The sequence below is a fragment of the Mytilus edulis genome, chromosome 4 (genome assembly GCF_963676685.1).
Source record: "Mytilus edulis chromosome 4, xbMytEdul2.2, whole genome shotgun sequence".
Classification (NCBI taxonomy): Eukaryota; Metazoa; Mollusca; class Bivalvia; order Mytilida; family Mytilidae; genus Mytilus; species Mytilus edulis.
This window is the reverse complement of record NC_092347.1, coordinates 22,664,039-22,685,584: the sequence shown is the minus strand read 5'-3', so window position 1 is coordinate 22,685,584 and position 21,546 is coordinate 22,664,039. Positions and strand designations below refer to the sequence as shown.

The 21,546-nt window shown below is 32.4% G+C and overlaps 1 protein-coding gene across 1 annotated transcript; it reads left to right on the top strand.

Moving 5' to 3' along the window:
* Nucleotides 1-16,755: 16,755 nt before the first annotated feature.
* Nucleotides 16,756-21,484, top strand: LOC139519233 (uncharacterized protein DDB_G0283357-like). The gene is made up of 3 exons (XM_071311174.1): nt 16,756-16,863; nt 17,183-17,301; nt 18,016-21,484. The coding sequence occupies exons 2-3, from the start codon at nt 17,208-17,210 to the stop codon at nt 21,303-21,305; spliced, it is 3,384 nt and encodes a 1,127-aa protein (XP_071167275.1). The 5' UTR covers nt 16,756-16,863; nt 17,183-17,207; the 3' UTR covers nt 21,306-21,484.
* The last annotated feature ends 62 nt before the right edge of the window (nt 21,485-21,546 follow it).

Below are 21,546 nucleotides of genomic sequence, written 5' to 3'. Positions count from 1 at the left end.
TACGATATGGGCTGAGCAACAGAAGAAAACGTTACCATTACGGCCTATGGAATAACAATTGCGCATATTGCCCAATCTAAGAAGGAATATAGCTACGATACTGTTGTCAGGTCATTAAAGATTGCATATTTTAGCTTTAATATTGATTCACTTATAGGGTCTTTGCATCGGAACTAAACACATTTATCTAAAAACCAGTTGTTGGCATGACACGGGTTGTGTCCGTCTCATAAATGTTATGATGGTATGATATGAAACCCCTAACGGATGGGATTGTGCCTGATATTCATATGATGCAGACATAATCTTTCAATCAGTTAAATTGAAGTCTGGAGCTGGCATGTCAGTTAACAGCTAGTAGTCTGTTGTTATTTATGTATTATTGTCATTTTGTTAAGTTTCTTTTGTTACATCTTCTGACATCAGACTCGGACTTCTCTTGAACTGAATTTTAATGTGCGTATTGTTATGAGTTTACTTTTCTACATTTGCTAGAGGTTTAGGGGGAGGGTTGAGATCTCATAAACACGTTTAACCCCGCCGCACTTTTGCGCCTGTCCCAATTCAGGAGCCTCTGGCCTTTGTTAGTCTTGTATCATTTTTAATTTTAGTTTCTGGTGTCAAATTTGGAGTGTAGTATGGCGTTCATTATTACTGAACTAGTATATATATTTATTTAGTGGCCAGTTGAAGGACGCCTCCGGGTGTGGGAATTTCTCGCTGCATTGAAGACCTATTGGTGACCATCTGCTGTTGTCTCTTCTATAGTCGGGTTGTTGTCTCTTTGACACATTCCCCATTTTCATTCTCAATTCTATCAACCAAAGGAAACACAAAATCATCTCTTCTATCACTAATTTTAGCATCAAGCCTCCCGTTAAAGATACAGACATCAAGAGCCAGGAAAAGGCAGCGCCCACTATCAGCACTTTTATTTGAAGTTCATTTTATTGTCATGGTGTGACTCAGAGTTTGATAATAAAGTATTGTTTCATGATAAAGTATTGTCACATGGAAAGAACAATTAATCGTTTATCCAATGTCTGAACGTATGAAAAAAATGGATATATTACAGAAACGTACAATTTTTCATTTGCGGTAATGGATAAATAAAAGATTCCTGTACGATTCCCTGAAATGTTTTACCTTCCATTTACGTGTCTATACCCTCGAAACAATGACAATGATGTTAATACAATTAAAATGTCAATCAATATAAGTAATTCTCTGTTCGTCGCGAAATAATGTTATAAAGTGAAGAAGGATGCAGTTCAAAAGTACTGATACTTTTTAAATAATACAACAAACATATTATAAATTAAGATAAAAATGGTTATTAAATGTTGTAAATGAAATAATATAGCTTTCGTAAATCATAGATAAAACAAGAAACAGATCAATAAACAGCACAAAATCAATTATGATAGAAAAACTTATGACGCCTAACCACATTCTTTGAGGTTGATATCATTCATGAAATTGATGATTTATACATTAAAATAACTAACTAGTTTTTCGTGCTATTCAGTAACTGTAAATATTACATAGAATCACTATTTATAAGTTAATTAACAATTGTCAACCATGTAAACACGGAAGTGATACCAGAATCCATGGTCAGAATATAAAGCTATATATCTGTATACATGCTCTTTTATGTTCGGCTGACAAATAAAATATTTCTAATATAGTATATTTAGACATGACAGGTACTTTTAAGAAGTTGGTCATTTATTTAGAAATTCAATGTTTGTTGCATTCTTTCTTTCAGCTTTGTTTTAGGTTTTTTTTTTCGTTTTTTTTTTTTTTTCAAAAGAGGGACGAAAGATACCAGAGGGAGAGTCAAACTTTAAGATAGAAAATAAACTGACAACGCCATGGTTTAAAAATACAAAGAGACAAATAATAGTACAGAAGACACAACATAGAAAACTAAAGACTAAGCAACACGAAACCCACCAAAAACTTGGGATGAACTTAGGTGCTCCGGAAGTGGAAGCAGATCATGTTCCACATGTGGCACCCGTCGTGGAGCTAATGTTATTACAAATCCGGTAAAAAGTCTAATTCGGTAGGTCACATCCGTGAAAACAGAAAGGGTAGTTACGACATAAGGAACATATCAGATACCATCTGTGAATCTCATCCAAGCTGCTCAAACCGTTCAATGTGTAATATTGTTCAGGTAATCAAATTGAATAGTAAAAAAAAATTGTTTGATATTGTTTTAAGGTGTTCAAATTTATTCAAAAATGGGCATCTGATAAATCCAAATATGTGTATAGGGTTTCTGAACGTTCTATGCTTAAGTAAAATAATACACAAAATTAATCATTAAACGTATCTTATTTACAATTGAGCAAAATAAAATAATGCAACTAAATATTTTATAGAAATCAGAAACTTCTTATTCTACAAATGTATCCAATAAACTAAAACAACGATATATAATTGTACAAAAAAGAATGTTGTATGAAGTGAAAATCGACCATGTTGATAAGATGCTTTCCCCTTTGAATGATATTCTAACTTTCTATAAACTTTTAGTTCATTGTTGTCTCTACATGTGATGTACCTCTAGTTTACATTATTTTAAACTGGACAAAGTGTGAACAAATACAAATTCCAACCTCCATTCAATATGTATTTTTATCAGGTTTTGAGATACCAGATATCATCAAAAGTTATAAATTGTGTTATTCCTTTATAAAAAGTACCTTCTCGTTGTTGAAACTATATCACCTTATGAATTTTTTTACTATAACATTGTCAAGTCATTAGATATTTGACACTACAAGAATTAGTAGAACTACGTGATATTTTCCTTTGATCTTACTGACTAATAATTTTCTTTCTCAGCACAGTAAAGTGATGCGACAAATTATCGCTTGAAATTAAGGACGCAGTTGCCCGTCGTCAATGAGATTAACAGTTATGAAACTCACTATCCTACACGTTGATACGATAGTGTTTACCTTTATGTGACACTGCACGAGGTCTCGATATGCATAGCTTTTTGAGACTGTTTATGACGTCTTTACCATAAATCCGTTTGATGTCTTCTTATTGATAATTTAGTCTGAGAGATCATTATTTATATATTAGTTGTTACGGCTTGAAATAGCTACAGTAAATGCAAATACGGTGCGCTCTTATGTTGATGCTTTATGGTGTATGAGTAGAAAGTTGATGAACCAGGGGTATGTCAAAGAACGTCTCGTCCTTTTTCTAAAAAAAAAGTTCATCGGAAGGTACAAAGACCTTGTTGATAAATATTCCGTATCAACTTCACAAATAATACACGATGGTCTTGATGTATAGATTCTGCGTACTGATATTGTTTATCATCTTAACAACGTGTTTTATTTATAGTTCTTTCATTTTTCTTTGTTCTATTATAAATATTACTTTAACTGTTGAATGGTTTTATGTAATATCCGTTTGACGTGGCTCGGTACTTATACATCTTGTCAATGTGTTTGTATTGTCTTTCATTTTTTGGTGGCGTGTTTTGTATATTCGACTTTTTGTATTTCTTTGGTTCTTATAACGTGACTCTGTACTTTAAAAGATCCCGTCAGTATGATATTGTTCTATTTTATTTCATTATGAATTACAAAATACGTTGAACCATAAACGTCAAAAGCATTCAATCGCGTAGTGGAATTAACTATTTGTGGATTCTGATAAATTCTATATAACTTTTGGACTATTTTCAATCTCGGTCTATTTCTGAAACTTATTCTTAGATACTTTTGATTTTTTTAACTCTATATGCTAACATTGCCTATGTAAATTTTAAAATTGTTTGTATGCACATTAAACGACAAATCTATGCGACGTATAAAATTTTCTGACGTCAGAAACACAAATCAATGAATGTGTTTGTAGATAGATGTTTTTGTGTTCTGTTAAATTGTTCCTTTTAAAATTGTTATACGATGATGACTGATGTACCCATATTTTGACTATTTTATCTATATATTATGTCTGTTTAGTTAACGCATCAATGTAAATATAACGGAATTTGATGAGACTGTCATCAAAGTGAGAGGGTTAGCGTTATAAAACCATTGAAAATGCCTGTAGTCAGGAATATGACAGTTCTTGTCCATTCGTTTTTAATGCGTTTTGTTATTTGATTTTGCCATGTGATTATGGACTTTCCGAATTGATTTTTCTCTAAGTTCAGAATTTGTGTGATTTGGCTTTTTATATTACAGTTTTGGACGAATTGTCATAGAATTCTTTTTTATATTCCGATAAGAATATGACAACACCTCTATTTTCCCTATCATTTCATTGAAAAATGGTCTCGTTTACATACCTGTTTAAAAGTAAGATGTTGAGCTTAAATGGTCAATAACCGGCTGATCCCATATACATTGTTTCCTTACCAAAACACCTTATATATTTGTTATTTCATTCAAATTAGAATATAAAACTTCTAGTTTTAGAATCATTTTGTTTAGTCACATCTTTTGTCATGTCCTTGCAACTTTAAGACAATATATCACATAGTTAACCAAATATGAACGTTATACATTTTACTGCACCATATACGAATTTCGACTACTATTTATTGATATATTCAAGGCTAAATATGTGTAATCAGTTTGTTTCATAATATACGACCACAGCATATAATTTATGACTACAAAAGTGTTAAATACAAGGTTCTTTTGCACATACCTATGAGGGTTTGATAATAACAAAGAACAGCTGCATTACATCAACATTGTGTTGGTTATCTATTTTGATTTTCCACAGCATTCAAAACAACTGATCTTATAACTAAAATATTGCTCTTTCGTTGTCTATGTTGTCTATGAGTAGTTTTGTCATGACAAAAATATAGGCATCTCATTATTTCTATATAAAGATACCTTTCAAAAAGTGAAATAACAAAAAACATCTCGGATGAATATTCAAAACGGAAAAGTTTGTAATCAAATGGCAAAATCAAAATAAACACATCAAACAATTGAATTATGCCTTGGAACACATTTCATTGACAAATGGTATCGTGCAGGTTTACTCTGCAAAACAATGACCTATTGTACTGAAGAAAATAACTTGAAGTTTTAAGCAATACCTATATTATCACACAGGAAATGATTGATTCAAAATGACAGCTGATTTGTAGTGTTGCATGTATTTCTCGGTTCAGAATGACACTAACATTGTCTATATAATCACAGAGGCACGTTGTGAGTGCAAAATATAAAGTGACTTGTAGTACCAAACGTTGCCTATATCATCACACAGGCAAATAATTGATTCAGAATGGCAAATGTCTTGCGGTATCAAGACAATAACAATCAAAACCAAGGAGTAAACAAAGACTCAAAAAATCAAAGGACATTTACATCAACAGTTATAAATAACAAATAAGAAACAACACGAACTCCACTAAAAACCGGGAGTGAAATCAGGTGCTCCGGAAGGGTAAGCATGTCCTGCACCATATACGGCACCCGTCGTGCTATTTCTTTGTTCAGTTCGGTAATGATGAAAGGTTATTATGACTGAATAAGAATATCAGACATGATTTCTGACATACTTTTGTCATAATGGCCAATCAGCTCATGATGGCGACCGTAAAATTTCTTGAGTGATGACCTTAATTTGATTGATTCATAGCCCTGTCTTAGCAACCTTTGAGAAAGTAGTGTTCCTCGTTCAACAAAATCAACGTACTTTGAGCTATCTCTGGAGTAACGTATCAATTGAGACAAATATAGTCCATATACTGGTGCCGCTGGGATGTTGCTACACAGAAATGGAAAGTTGACTATAGGAAAATTAAAATCATCGCGTTTGTCATAAATTTTGGTATTCAACCTATTAAAATAGTCTGTTGGAAAGCCAAACTTCCAAATTCAACAAATATGTTGTCAATCAAAAAGTCCAGCATGGCAGTGATATCCTCTTCGGTGTTTTTCTTCTTGAATCTGTATGATTTTTCACAAAGTATAAGCTGAATTTCTGCCCAAAACAAGATATCTAAAACGTCTAGTGACCTTTTTGTTAAAAAAACATAAGCTGCGAGTTCTTTCCGTCGAGCTTTTAGTTTAGTATGTGCAATAGTGGTATAAACAGTTGAAAAATCAAAGGTTTTATTGTTGGTACAATGTTTTAATGATTGAGATTGTACATTCACCAATAACTCTTTTGAATTTTTCAGTATCCACATCTGATTAACATCACTTCTTGAATATGCCGTTTCGAAATATTTCTGAAGTCGTTCTTTGACTGCATTGAGTATGGCAGTAAGAACTTTAGAAAGGGGTTTAGTGGAACACTTGAAAGAACCTGCAATATACCTTTCCTTATAAGGATTCTTGTGAATCTTAGGAATCCAATATAACGATGGAAGATCCTGGTCTTCATCCTTTCGATTAGCACCAAAGGAGAATAGAACCGATTTGTGATTTTCCAGGATCTCCTGCTTCGTAAACGTACTTAGTGTACATGTAGGATTTCCAAGTGTGTTATTTATCCCGAGTTCCTTAATCAGGCAGTCAATGTAGTGTTCCTGCAAACAAAAACAATATTGTTTGAGGTTTTGTCAGCTGGAACGACAACATATATGTCATGGAGGCAAAACAACTCCTCTATGACCTGAGGGTCTTTAAAGATGGAAAGAGCTTTGGTGCTCATTGACCCTTTAAGCATACTTACTATTATCTGAATCAATGACCAATGTTAGCTATATAATCACACAGGCTAGTGATTGATGCATAATAACAACCGAACTGAATTAACAACGGTTACCATAATAATCACACACTTCTGGCAAGTGATTGTTGCATATCAACAACTGATTTGCGTTACCAACGGCTACCTATATATACACAAAGATAGGTTATGGATTCAGAATGACAACTAACCTGCATTGTTAACGGTTACCTATATAACCACGTAGGCCAGTTATTGGTGCAAAATTGCATACTATAACATGGAAAAAAATCTAGCAATAGGATTGAGAGGTTTTGAATTGAGATGTATGACAAAACGCTTAAATGTATCATTCGTCTATATGATATTACAGAACGAAAACATAGGTTGAACTTTTCCTGACCTTGCTTTACAAATTCATGTACTTTTCCCGACTTCCGTCTACGTATATGTGTCCTTGTATTTATATACACTGCCGATTCTATTTTCAATGATATTTTTTTTTTTATCATTTTTTAGATGTTATCAACTTATGTTTTGCATCAAATATTGGCTGGCTCTTGATTTATATATTATATAAATGTATTAAGGAAGCATAACAGAAAATATCGCCCTTGTTTTTAATACAAAATATCCGCAAGTAAATGCCTTAATTTATAAAATATATGCAAATTAACTCCTCCGCTCCATTGTGTTAATTTTTGTTATTATTTTTATGAGACTTTTACATTGAATGACGATGCATTGTCAGTGAAAAAGAATGTGTATGACCTTGGGTTTCATAACAACAAGTCAAGGTGAATGATCCGTGAATAAAGCAACATTGATTGCTTCTGCATGTTGCTAATTTAAATGTGTAATTCCGAGTTTGGTCTTTTTTAAAAGTAAAATAACAAAAATGCCGACCTCAAAGGAAAATATTCAAATATGAAAATCCCTTATTAAATGACAAATCAAAGGCTAAAACACATTAAATAAATGGAAAACAACTGTCATATTCCTCTTCCGGTCTTAATGACTAAAATGAGGCGAGGGGTACACTGTCTCACCACACGAATACAAGGTGATCCAGATGAAAACTAAATGGTATGATAGATCTTCAACAATTTAGTATTTCTATACATTACATCACGATATATACGGTATAGCGGGGTGGAAATTTTCGCTTATTTTCGCCGAAAGAACAAAATCTCTTAAACAATTTCAGCCACTTTTTTTAAAAAGTTCACACAAAGGTATTGACTTAAGTTTTGAATACGCCCAAATAGTAACCGAGAAAATATTTCGTATACTTATTCAATGAAAATCGCAAATTTTGTACCCTGCCAAAATAACCCGCCATACGGTAGTCTTTAATCTAGACATAAAATTATATAAAAGGACAAGAGAAACTAGGGGGATCAAGAAATATATAGAAAGACTAGATAAGTTCTACCATTAGTTTCAAATTCATAATATATCACGATACATAACTATAACAAATAACAACCACTGTCGAGACCCCTTCGTTGGGACAGATACACTGACATATACCGAGTACAGAATAATGCAGAGAAATCGGATTGGTCTTTTTTATTTGGCTCGATGTCATTGGCATATATACAAATATTTTAATACGGAATAATGGCCAATTGTAAAAACACAACAGTTTATAAGACACAATACAGAAAAGTTTTAGCAAAAATATCGCAAGCAAACGGGTGTCATCCGGTGATGAAAAACGGTATATATGACCAGTTCCTGCTTCACTAGTGATACATGATGTGAAGCTTAGGTCAGGACAACATCCGGGATTAATCACACTTTAGATCTTTAACAAGGTAACAAGTGTCAATGCAAGTGTGTGTGGTCCCGCCTATGCACTTTTACAGCTTTAGTAGATCCAGACGGAGTTAAGTTGGTAATATCATAGTTTACTAAAAGACAATGTATATGAAGCTTAACGTGTCTGTCCTGACGATATATGAAATGTAAATCATAATTTCAAACCAAGTTAGTTTTAAGTGTTATAGTATAGTCTGTTTGTATAAACCCTTTTGATATGTTTCAATCTGTCATTTTCTTTAACTTTGGTGTCTTTTGTGCTTGTGCTTTGTGTCAATTTGATAAATTGAGCAATTTTCAACTGATTGTGATAATTTGATATTGTACTGTGTTGGTATACCACTGTACCGAGTTTTCATAAGTATAGAGTTAGTTGTTTTCTTTTCAATTTGTTATATATCGGACCATTCTGTAGCTTGCCATGGGGTGGATTTTTTTTCATTATTATAAGGCCGTATATACTATTTGTTGAAATGTTGCCTTAAATCAATCATATTTCATCTTCTTTGTATATAATATAATGTATGAAACTGAATAAGTTTCATTATTTATTAACATAACACATACTAGTACATTCTTTAAAGTCTCCAGAATAACTATATTTGGAAAAATATAATGCAATTAATCTCGTAAATGACCTGTAAATATAAATTATATTTCACAGTTTTGATTTATTAAATGATTGACATTAAATTTTAGTGAGGGAGCTAAACTGACGTTCTAATTTACATGAAATATGTTTATATTTGTGATGGTATATTTCAAATCTGCTTACATATATACATTTCTGGTGAATATCTTGACCTACATATTACAATAAAATGAATAATAATTAAGTACACGGAGTCCGTGTCGTTGAACGTGAACATCTATTCTACTATTAGATACTAGCATGTATTTTAATTGGTGGCATATGCCCTGAAAAAAAATGTATTTGTCTTGCGGACAAAAATGTGTTTTCTAAATGTGAAAAAAATAACAAAACAAAACTTTCAATTCCAAGGTTTCAACTCCTAAAGCAAAGCTGCTCGAAGAAAAGGTTGCTGTTTTGTTTCGTTCTGTTTAGCATTTTTACTCTGGTTCTCGGTCTTTTGACGTAGTACTACGCTAGCGCACCTGATAAGGCTAAAATTAAAAATATGTGTTGTGTAGGCAGAAATCAGAACCTGCGTGTTTTTGTTTCAATCAATACATTTAATTTAAAAGAAAAGCAGTCTTTTATGATTTTTAATTTTAGTTTCTTTGACATATTTCAGAGTTTAGTATGAAGTCCATTATCACTGAACTTGTACATATTTTTGTTGAGGGACCAGCTGGAGCACGACTCTGGTGACGGGATTTTTCTTGATGTTTAAAGATCCATTGCAATTCGTGGCCTTCGGCTGTTTCCTCCTACTTGTCTGGGTTTTTTTTTTTCTCTTTGACACATTTCCCATTTCCATTCTTAACTTTATCATAATACTTTTTTAATTTCTTTTCCCACAAATATCTTACGTTTAAATTTTGAATCGCGGTTTTCTTAACTGTGTCGTTATAAAAAGAAAATCGACATGTTTAATGTTAACAACTACACAATTGTAATTCTGAATGCAGAAGTACACGTTGTTGATATACTTTATACAAATAGATTACCTTGACTGATTTATTTTATTTAAAAAAGTAATGACAAGGCAGTCTTTTTCATTTTGTGATATAAAACAAGGCGCCGAATTGTTTTTTGTAAATACTTCATCTAAGGTTTTGCAGCTGATATTATTATATCCTCCAAATATAATATCATAAACTATCTATAGAAACATATGGGTCATGTCACTTATAATATTCTAGATGTATGCCTTACAGATTTTGATTCCAGGAAACAAATTCAAAAAAAACTTCAACATGTTTAGAATATGTATTGGATGAAACATACATAAAAATGCTATAGCTTCATTAAAATGCATATTTACTAATTGATAAGATGAAAAGAAAACAACTGTCCTACTTTCGTTTATAGAAACATTTCGATAACAAGGCAAGTTATCTAGATCTGTATAACTATTTCTAATGTTTTTATAACTATTTCTGGTGGTTAACTTTTATAATGGCACGAAGTACGTTGAAGCAGACTAACAAAGGCCAGAGGCTCCTGACTTGGGACAGACGCAAAAATGCGGCAGGGTTAAACATATTTGTGAGACCTCAACCCTCCCCCTATACCTTTAGCCAATGTAGAAAAATAAACGCATAACAATACGCACATAAAAATGCAGTTCAAGAGAAGTCCGAGTCTCATGTCAGAAGATGTAACCAAAGAAAATAAACAAAATGACAATAATACATAAATAACAACAGACTACTAGCAATTAACTGACATGCCAGCTCCAGACTTCAATTAAACTGACTGAAAGATTATGATTTCATCATATGAACATCAGGCACAATCCTTCCCGTTAGGGGTTTAGTATCATACCATCATAACATATATGAGAAGATCATAACCCGTGTCATGCCAACAACTGGTTTTTGAATAAATGTGTTTAGTTCCGATGCAAAGACCCTATAAGTGAATCAATATTAACGCCAAAATATGCAATCTTTAATGACCTGACAACAGTATTGTAAATATATCCCTTCTTAATAAGTCTATTCAAAGGTGTTGTTAGTTTTTGAGGTGAATACTGACACCTTTGTGCTTTATAAAGAATATTTCCATAAAAAAATGGATTTGAAATACCTGAACGTATAAGAAGTCTGCGTGTTGAGCTATATATACAATGGATATTATAAGCGTAGATTCTTGAAAAGGAATCCATGAGTGATATGTACTAATCAGGCAACAATACTCGATAATGATCTATTGTTGCCTAATAAGTTTTGTCAAAGTCTCTTTCATTTATATTGTTCAAACAACATGGGTTCTTGAAAAAAGTCCATGCTTATTGACTAGAAAAAAATGTCACAACAATGGCTTAAGATGTAATCCATTTTTTACATCAATGTAAATAATTCGTTTGATACGTATATAGCTTTCGTGATTATGATCCAAATAAACCAATTAGTGGTTAAACGTACTTTATCAAATTGATCACGTGCTCCGGAGGGGTAAGCAGTTCCTGCTCAACAAATGAAAGTCGTCTTTTTTAGCTCATGCAAGAAAACAATCCTTGGTTATTTGCATCTAGTACATGTCAGTTATTATTTTAAACGGTTAGTTTTCAGTGTTATAGTATTGTCTGTTTGTATGAACACTTTGTTAAGTTTCAATCGTTTATCTTCATCAACTTTAGTGTCTTTTGTGCCTGTACTTTTTATCGATTTGAAGAGTTGAGCCAGTTTCAACTAATTCTGATAGTTTGGTATTATATTGTACTGTTACATGACTATCCCAGGTTTTTCCATTGTTACAAAAATATACAGTTAAGTTTTTTTCATTTCAATTGTTTTACATTTGTTACATATCGGAACCATTTTGTAGCTTGCTATGCGATTCTATTTTCTCTAATTGTTGAAGGCATATTGACCTATAGTATACACCATGTGTTGCAGTGTTGCCAAATATAAATCTTATTACATCTCTTTTTTATATATGATACAAAATAACGGTCATAAGAAATTAACATAACATATACAATACATTCTTTAAAGACTCCAGCATTACTATATATGGAAAAATATGATGCAATAAATCTCGTAAATGACCTGTGGATATAAATTATATTGACAAATTTTGATTTATTAAATGATTGACTTTTATGTGAGTGAGAGAGCTTAATTGACGTTCTCATTTACATGAAATTTGTTCATATTTATGATCATATATTTCAAATCTGCTTACATATATACATTTATGGTGAATATCTTGCCCTACATGTTACTATGATATAAATTGTACATAAAGTTCATGTTGTAGGACTGGTTTTTTGGTTACGTTAACAATGATTCTACTATTAAATATGTTATTAGAATGGTGGCACATGCGGTAAACAAAGTGTCTTTTGCTAGCGTTTAAAAATTGTGTTCTCTAATTGGGTAAAAAAGTGAAAAAAGAATTACCACAAAACAAAACTTGAAATTCCAAGGTTTCAACTTCTAAATCAAAGCTGGTCTAAGAAAATGTTGCCGGTTTCTTTCCTTCTTTAATTTTATAGCATTTATGAACTTAGACTCGATCTTTTGAGGTAGTACTTCTCTTGAGAATCTGATGAAGGTAAATCCAGAAATGCGTGTTGTGTAAGCAGATTTCAGAACATTCGTGTTTTTGCTTTGGTCAATAAATTTAATATAATACAATATTGTTGAAGGCTGGTGACCAATAGTTGTTAATTTTTGTGTTATTTTTGTCAATTGTGGTGAGTTTTCACATTGCATGACAATCATACCGCATATTTCTATTTATTACACTTCTAGAATCCTTTCCTAAGTCTTAAACTTATTTCCAACGTTTTGAAATGTGGAAGATATAGAGGTTACCGTAACTATCGCTATAGAATAAAATTAAAATCTTCACACAAGTAATTAATACAGAAGTGCACGTTGTCGATGTAATTCATATGGACTACCTTGACTAAACTTTTCCGTTTGGAAAAGTAATGACTAAGCATTTTCATTGTACACAAGGCGCCAGGTTGTATTTTGTCAACACTCTACTAAATTTTTGCATCTGATGTTATTGTTTTCTCTGAATTATTATAAGAGAGTGGCGAAAGATACCAGAAACTATCTATTGAAACATATTTGTCATAGCGGCATTTATTAAACAGATAATTGCCTCACAGATTTTAATTTAAGGAAACAAATACAAATATAACTTCAATATGACTAGAATATGTATTGGATGAAACATAAACAAAATCGCTATTTATAGATATAAAAAGATGTGTGATGAGTGCCAATTGCATGAATGAATAAATGAATCTGTATTGCATTAGCAACATCATTGTTTAAGCAGCATACAAGGTATATACATATATGAAAAATATGACAGAAGACAGAGAACAATTAAATAAATCAAATAATGCAGAGGTAACTCATACTAACACATACATGTGTACAACATATCAACTGATCAGTTGCGATCTTAATTTCCATGCAACCTTCAGATAGTTATACATACTTTCTCAGTTAAGAATTTTGACCCAGGTTGTAACAAAAAAATATCTTTCATGTATTTGGCCATGAACAATTATACTTTGGGAAATAAAACGTAAGAATGTTCTATATTTAGGACAAATCAAAACAAAATTATATTCATTTTAATATTATTCATTTTACAACATCTACAAATACGATTGTCTCTAGGAATATTGTCACATCGACTATTTATAAATATAATTTCAAATTTTCACTACGTAGTTTGATCAATATAGTGCTATTACACATTTACAATCGTATTGTAAATAATTCTCCATACAAAATATAATATAAAGCATTTGTTCACAAGCATTAAAATTTATATAATATTTATCATACCAGCTTTGATAATAAATCGAACGAGACAACTTTCCACCCAAGTCACAATTAGTAATAAAAATACTTTCGATTATAAAAAACACAACATAAAATTTTCGGAAGCAAGACTAATTTATCTAGACTTGTTAAACTATTTCTAATGTTTGATTAATACTTCTGTTTTTTTCGGGTATTGTACGAAATACGTTGAAGCAGAAGTAAAATTAATCTACTTAAATAAGTACATCAAAAGTTTAAGTGATATGATATTGTCGAGAAAGATCTCAGAATTTCTGATATTTGATGTTATCCTTTTTTTTTCCATCAATATGAATAATTTGTTGAATATTTATATAGCCTAGCTATGATCTATTGATAGATGAGTTAAAATAAACCAATTAGGGCCAGTTTATATGTGATTGATGAAATTGATCACGTGCTACGGGGAGGTAGACAGTTCCTGTTCAGTAAGCGGCAAACATCCTGTTTGGTCATTGCAAGTAAAAATCCTTGATCTTTTGCAATTGATATGTCATAAATGAGATATATGCTGTCCGCCGTCCTACTTTCATAAAAAAAAAACCAAGTACAAGAAAGGCCCTTCAAAATGTTATGTCGGAGAGTGACAAATCAATGTTTCTTAAATTTTTAAAAGTTTCAGATCATCATTTATTTAATTCGTTGTTATCGAATTTCGTTGTTCATATGAACAGACAGAACTGACGAGACGGTTTTTTTTTAATTACATTTGATAACCGAATCTCTTATATCGAGTGTGGCAAGCATACCACATCTTTCTTTTTATATTCTTTCAAACATTTGATAATACGTATTCGTATTATCATTATTGTCGCTCATTGTGTCATCTAAAAGAAATGGGGAACCTTTTCCAGTGATATTCAATGAGAACAATTACCTTGTGTTTCGTAAACAATTTTATCAATGTTTTTTTAACTTGTCAAAATGAAAAAAAAAATGAAATCTATTATATATTTCCCTTCGTTATACTGCTGAACAATCGTTTCCTGATGCGTAACCTATCGAACGATCAGTTTCTTCTTCTTACGTTAACAAACTAAAACAAAAGTAATGTTCAATTCACGATAAAAAAAAAAAAAAAAAAAAGTAGTCGGTAAAATGAGACGTGATGAAATTAATGTCAACACCACCTCCTCCAATAGTTCTATTTTCTTATTTACCTTTACTATATAAAATGTCACAGTGGTTGTTGACATTGAGTTAAAGGTTATTGTTGTTCCTAATCGTAAACTATTACTTTTTCCTGTCTCGTAATGTTATGTTTTACATTTCAAAGAATCTATGAAGGAAACAATAGTTAGTGAAAATTGAAATCATTCGTCTATATGTCATTTAGATTTAAACTTTTCTGAACATATTTCATATCAACATTAAAAACTCACGTAAATTAACAGAGATATTTATTTAGTAGGTCTACTTTAGTACTCAGTATGACGTTTGTAGGAGATAATTTTACCGTCTACGATGAGTCGGTCTAATTGGATGGGGAGGGGTCTCAACAGTTGGGTACATACATACGCCTCGGGATTTTACACACACCCTTTTCATATATTGTTCAAGCAAAAACATTTAATAACCATTTCACATATTTCTTAGGAAAATGACAGCTCCTTTATATATATTTCCTACCTATCACGACATTTTGTTTTAACGTTACCCATATGGGATCATTCATATTGTTAGATAAAAAGATCACAGCACAGTTTTTATGGACATCTTATCAGAAGGTGAACATGTATGACCCGTTGACACATACATTTCTACCCACTGATATGTTACCTCCGGGAAATTGAACCCCATTGATATATTTGACATTCCAAAAAGGTTATCCATACATCATCACTGCTGTGTAACTTGCATAGTCAGATATTAAAGGCTCAGAAATTAGAGCGTTCAACAACCCCATTTTTTTTTGCATGGGACAATTGTTTTACAGCGCAATATTAGAACAAATTGTAAAACCCAAGTAAAAACCTGATGAAAAAAGCTGCGCTTATAAGATCCAAGCAAATCACACAAAACAACTAACAAAACAACAATAAATATATAAACAAAATGTACAATTCAAATAGTACTCGCCTAAGCAGCCAGCAATATACCGACTTTACCCGCGTATTTAGCTTAAATTTCTTAACTCATACTCATCATCGATATTCAAGCGATTGCAACAGCTACGTAGATTTTGTACTTGACGGCATTAGTGTCTGACCAGAAACTAATGAGACAGGGTCTAAGGTTTCAATTCCTTCAGAACTTGTAAGGACGCTGGGATATTTAATATGCAAAGATGATATTTGATATTGAAACCTGTCCATGTAGATGAAGTATCGTATTTGATTTATCAAATATAAAAGATAGACCAAAAGTATATACTGCATGTAATCAAATGTAATTTATTAATGCTTGATAACTTGCACAATAAAGTACATTGGTCGTTAAACTATCTGCAAAAGAAAACGAAATGTTTCAAAAAAGGACAAATTGCATAATGTACAAGTCTATCTTTTAAAAATAAATAAAAACACTAAACGATGATTTCACCCACAATTTTTGTAATTAACCATAAATGACTGTCACATTTAAGTCAAATTATGCAAATGTATGTAAAATAAGTGGTAATAAATCGATCAGACAAAGAAATATGTGTAAGAAATAAATTTGTCGTCAAAATATAGAAAATTAAATCTATAATTAGAAATGTTTTCAATACTTCATAAATACCTTTCAAATTACGAAAATACATGACATTTTACTTTCTAGGACTCTGACAAAGCGAAATGTGTCGACTATATAAACGGTGTCACTCTTTGAAATTTCATTTAAAATCGAAGTCTTACTGAGAACAACAATTTTGGACATTTATTGTTTTGCAGTTAAACTTCAGTTAAGGTATGCAATGTCTCTGAATTCGTTGTATATGCAGATATAATGTATTGATTTATAGATCTTCAGCTGTGTTTTTATGTCATTGCTTTCAATCTTTGTTTTTTTTATCTGATAGTTTGTTTTACTAACAATTATTTGAATTAAGTTTTAGGGATAGCAATCGGGGTAATAAGTAATATGGTCTTTTTTGAGTATTCAAATCATTTTTTTTTTCTATCTAAAGATCTGATAAAGTATGCATGACGAAATATTTAGTGTTGTACACATAGATATCAATACATGTGTTGTTCATTAATAATATAAGTATATATTTTGATTTCAGACGAGACATATCGCACATTCCAAGAATGACCATCTATAAATATTGTGTCCAGAATGCACTGTATGTGATTCCTGTTTATATTGTAATGATTGTTACAAAGATTACCAGTCACCCCGTCGGTAAGTTTGACATTACCATTATAAACGCGTTCAGAACGTGTTTCAGGAGTTGCCATTTGTTGATGTCGTTCATAAGTGTCTCTCGTTTCTAGTTTTTATATAAATAAAACCATTGGTTTTCCTGTTTGAATTAGTTTACACTACTCATTATTTGGGTCAATTTTAGCTTGTTGTTCTGTGTGAGCTAATGCTCCGTTTGGAAGACCGTACTTTGATCTATAATGTTCACTTTTACAAATTGTGAATTGGGTTGAGAGTTGTTTCATTGGCACTCTCACCAAATCTTCTTGTATCTATTTGTTACTTTACAAACAGTTGTCACTAAGAAGTATGAACAATGTAAAATTAACACATTGTATTGCATTATTGATAATAAAATAAAAATACTTGATATGATTGCCTATCAAATATCCACGGATACCAAAGATAGCGAAATCTCCGATGATATCAGGTCGCTGTAAATATTTACTAACAATATTGTATAGTCAATTATAAAAACTCCGACAAATCAAAATGTGAACCATTCAAAAGTTACTCGGGGGGAAAAAACTTTTAAATCATGGAGAGTTGTTTCATTGGCACTCATATCACAAATTCTTAAAATCTATGAAGATGTTATATATTTAGTTCTCATCATGATCTATGAACCATTATTTTGCCACTATATCAAATTGTTAAGATACAAATATCAAAATATGTTATTGTTTATTTCAGGTCTTAACACACACCAACAGTTCCAAAGTCGGAGTCATCATTATGAACACAGTTTTGTAGGCGTGGCAAATATTGACACAAATACAGTCAGTCCAAAGATTGCCACAATTGCCAAACGTAACCCTGCATTAATGAGGATCCTTAAACGACAAAAATCTCCAACCAGAGAAAGCTATATTTTACTGAGAACTGCTTTTAAGCCATCGTCACCTTTCATGTCATTTCAAAAACACTTTTCTGGTATGAATGATATTTTCCGTACGTTTAATCTAGAACAATCGCCTTTCATTCGTTCAAAAAACCTTCCGAATCAACAAATCAAAACATTTATCCGTCAAAAAAGCGTGTCTTCAATGAATAAAGACACGCATCATTTACCAACAGACACAAATAGTAAGAAAATTATTGACCGATTTCAAATTAAGGACGTACATTGGTATGGTCCTAAATTACAGAAAACCGATAAAATGTCTCAACAAACACAAAGAGAAACGTCAAACAAGTATATTCTTCCCTTAACGACGAATAGGCAAAGTATAGGTACCAAATACTACTCAGAGGTAAAGAAAAGTTCTCCTGTTGACAATCAATATTACTCTGAAGTGAAAAGTGCTCCTGTTGACAAACAATACCACACCAGCGTCAATAATTCACCTCAAAGTTTTACCAATACAAAACAGGAACAGTTTGCCTCACAAGGCTCATCTGCTAACAGTTATGGAAACTCGGGAATGTGGAAAAATCGAGGTACAAGTGGATTTGTAGATCGTTTCACTCCCAAGAACAATAACGATGGTTATGGTGTGTCGAGAATTCAACGACCCAACAAAGTCATACACCACGGTAGTAGCAACGATATGAAACATAGTGGTAAAATACCAAATTATACACAGAAGAAAGAATATAATACCAAAAACAGTTATTTAATCTCTGGGAAGAAAAATGTAGATATTGGGTATACAGAACCGACAATCAGCAAAAGTGCAAACATGGCGAATACACAAATACAATCGCATACGAAAATAAACTCATTAGACCTTAGCAGTAATCTAAACGACCATTCGCAAAATGATAATAATTATGGCGGCGACAGTAGATATTTTCAACACGGAAGGGATGATGATGTAAGCATTGACCACAGGAGACAGTCAAATCAAAACAGTGGCATCACTAAACGCATACAACATCAGACGGTAAGACGAAATGGAATTGAGAATGGCATGGATAGCAAACAAATCCAACAATCGAAACAAAACGTTGGGGGTGCTGAATATGTACAACAATCAATCAGAAGTAATGACCAAGGGTATGATAGAGCAGGCAGAGGTATAGCACAACAAACTATCCAACATGATGGCCAAAGACATAAAGTAGCAAGCAGTGGTATACAAGAATTACAACAGGCTGAAAGTAGACTTTTTAACCATCAGTCAAACCAGAATGTGGTACGAAATAATATGGAGGAAAGTGCTAACAATCAGTTCTCAAGAGACTCTAGCAGTCAGACAAATTATATTCAGCAAAAAGCACAGGCTGATGGACATGCATATGGTGCAATAAATAAACAACAGTTAAAACAAACTGGTGAACAATCAGATCACATGCAACAAACGACCAAAACTGGTGATAATCATTATGGTTCTATTGATTTACCACAGACAACATATATCGTCGATGGTAGTCCAGGATACATCCATCAAAATCGTGGCAGTAACTATGGTAACACAAATGATGGCGAACAGTTATCGAAACCACAATTTTATACTGCCACTAATGATGGTAATGCAGAATATCAACGCACACCAACACAAACTGGTGGTGCAACCACTAGTTATGCTCTTACAAATTCTGAGTTTCTTCAGGCAATAACTGGTGGTACTGATGCATGGTACGCTCCACGAAATACACAAATCGACGGAAATAAATATGGTCCTTCTAATGCAAGAATAAGCAAAACTACAGAAACCGTAAAAGATATAGGTTATGTTCGTCCAACAGTTAATTCCGCTGCCAACAGTCATGGTGAACAGAAAAGTGGCCTTTTAGAACAATATGCCGAAAACAACTTTTTCATGTCTGATACGAAACAGTCAAATGCACACAGCGATTCAGCAGGATATAGTAATGAACACCAAGTAATCAGACCTAGTGCACTAGATGCGTTTGAAAACTTGCAAAATAGCGGAGGATATGATAACTTGGGACCATTAAAACAACAGCTTGGTATGTCTGGATCTGCTTTGAATGGGAACGCAGATGGTAAAACCTTCGGAATTTCGCAGTTATCTCAAAATGCCGATACCTATTCTACTGATAAGCTTATCGATACAGAAAACATGCAACATCAATCAAGTGTTAATACTGAAAAAAATGTAGACAGAACTTTCGGTTTTTCTGAAGGTATTGTTAGTTACGACAGTAAACAATCAAAGGTCATCGAAAATGGAGGACAACATCAATTTCAGGTACAAGACAGTTATGGCAGCTCGGAGTTCATGGGTATCGAAAATATGAATGGAAAAACTGAACTACAGTCAGTAAAAAATCTGGGTCAAACTAGTCATTCACAGCAAAATTTAGGTCAAACCAGTCAGGTACAGGAAAGTAGTGTATTTAAAGAACACAAAGTAATGCACGCTAGTAATGTACACGCACCTATCTCAACAAAGCAAGAAGATAATGGTTATATCACATCAAAACATTCTGAAAGCACTAATGATTATGGTAACAGCAACTTCGAACATCGTATTCAATCTTCAATGAAAGCTATCAGTAAAGACGATTCCAGTTACAAACAAATCAATGAAAACTCCCACAACGGTGCTCAGATGCCAGGAGCTGTGCTGAAAGATATTGTAGAATCACATGAGGTTAAACGAATATATGGAAAAGCAATAGAAAAAGTTAATCCGACAGGCGTATATGGTACAAAGCGGGAAAATGTAGAGCCAATAGGTACATATAGACAGACCGAAAATGTCAACCATTCAGGAAACAAATACGGTTTTAACATAGAAAGTACAAAAGCGACAGAAGTATACAGTAGTAGGATGGAAAAGTTCAACCCGACAGGAACGAATAAGGCGAAGTTGGACAAACCAAAACAGTCAGAAGTATATAGACTGAATAAAAACACTGTTAAGCCCACAGTTGCAGAGAATATTGTGATGAAACTAAGTAGCCCGTCTACTTACACAGCAGAAGAGACCAATACCAATAGATTAACAAGTACCGGTTCACTTTACCAAGGACAGGTCTTCTCTGCTCCTACTATGGCGTCTCGGTATTGATTCTGCAAACAAGCCTCTTTTTTTTAACATTTAAACGATAATCCATATTTAAAAAGACAGTTTTCAAAGCCCAAAGTCTGTGATATTTGTTTTGTTTTGTTTTGTTAATAAGTTAACTCTATTTATCCGTTTCATATATATTGTATATACGCTCATTATCATGCTATGTCATATTTGTTATCATAATGTTATTTATTATATAATTGTTTTCATTGTATTTGCATAGTTTTATACGATTTGC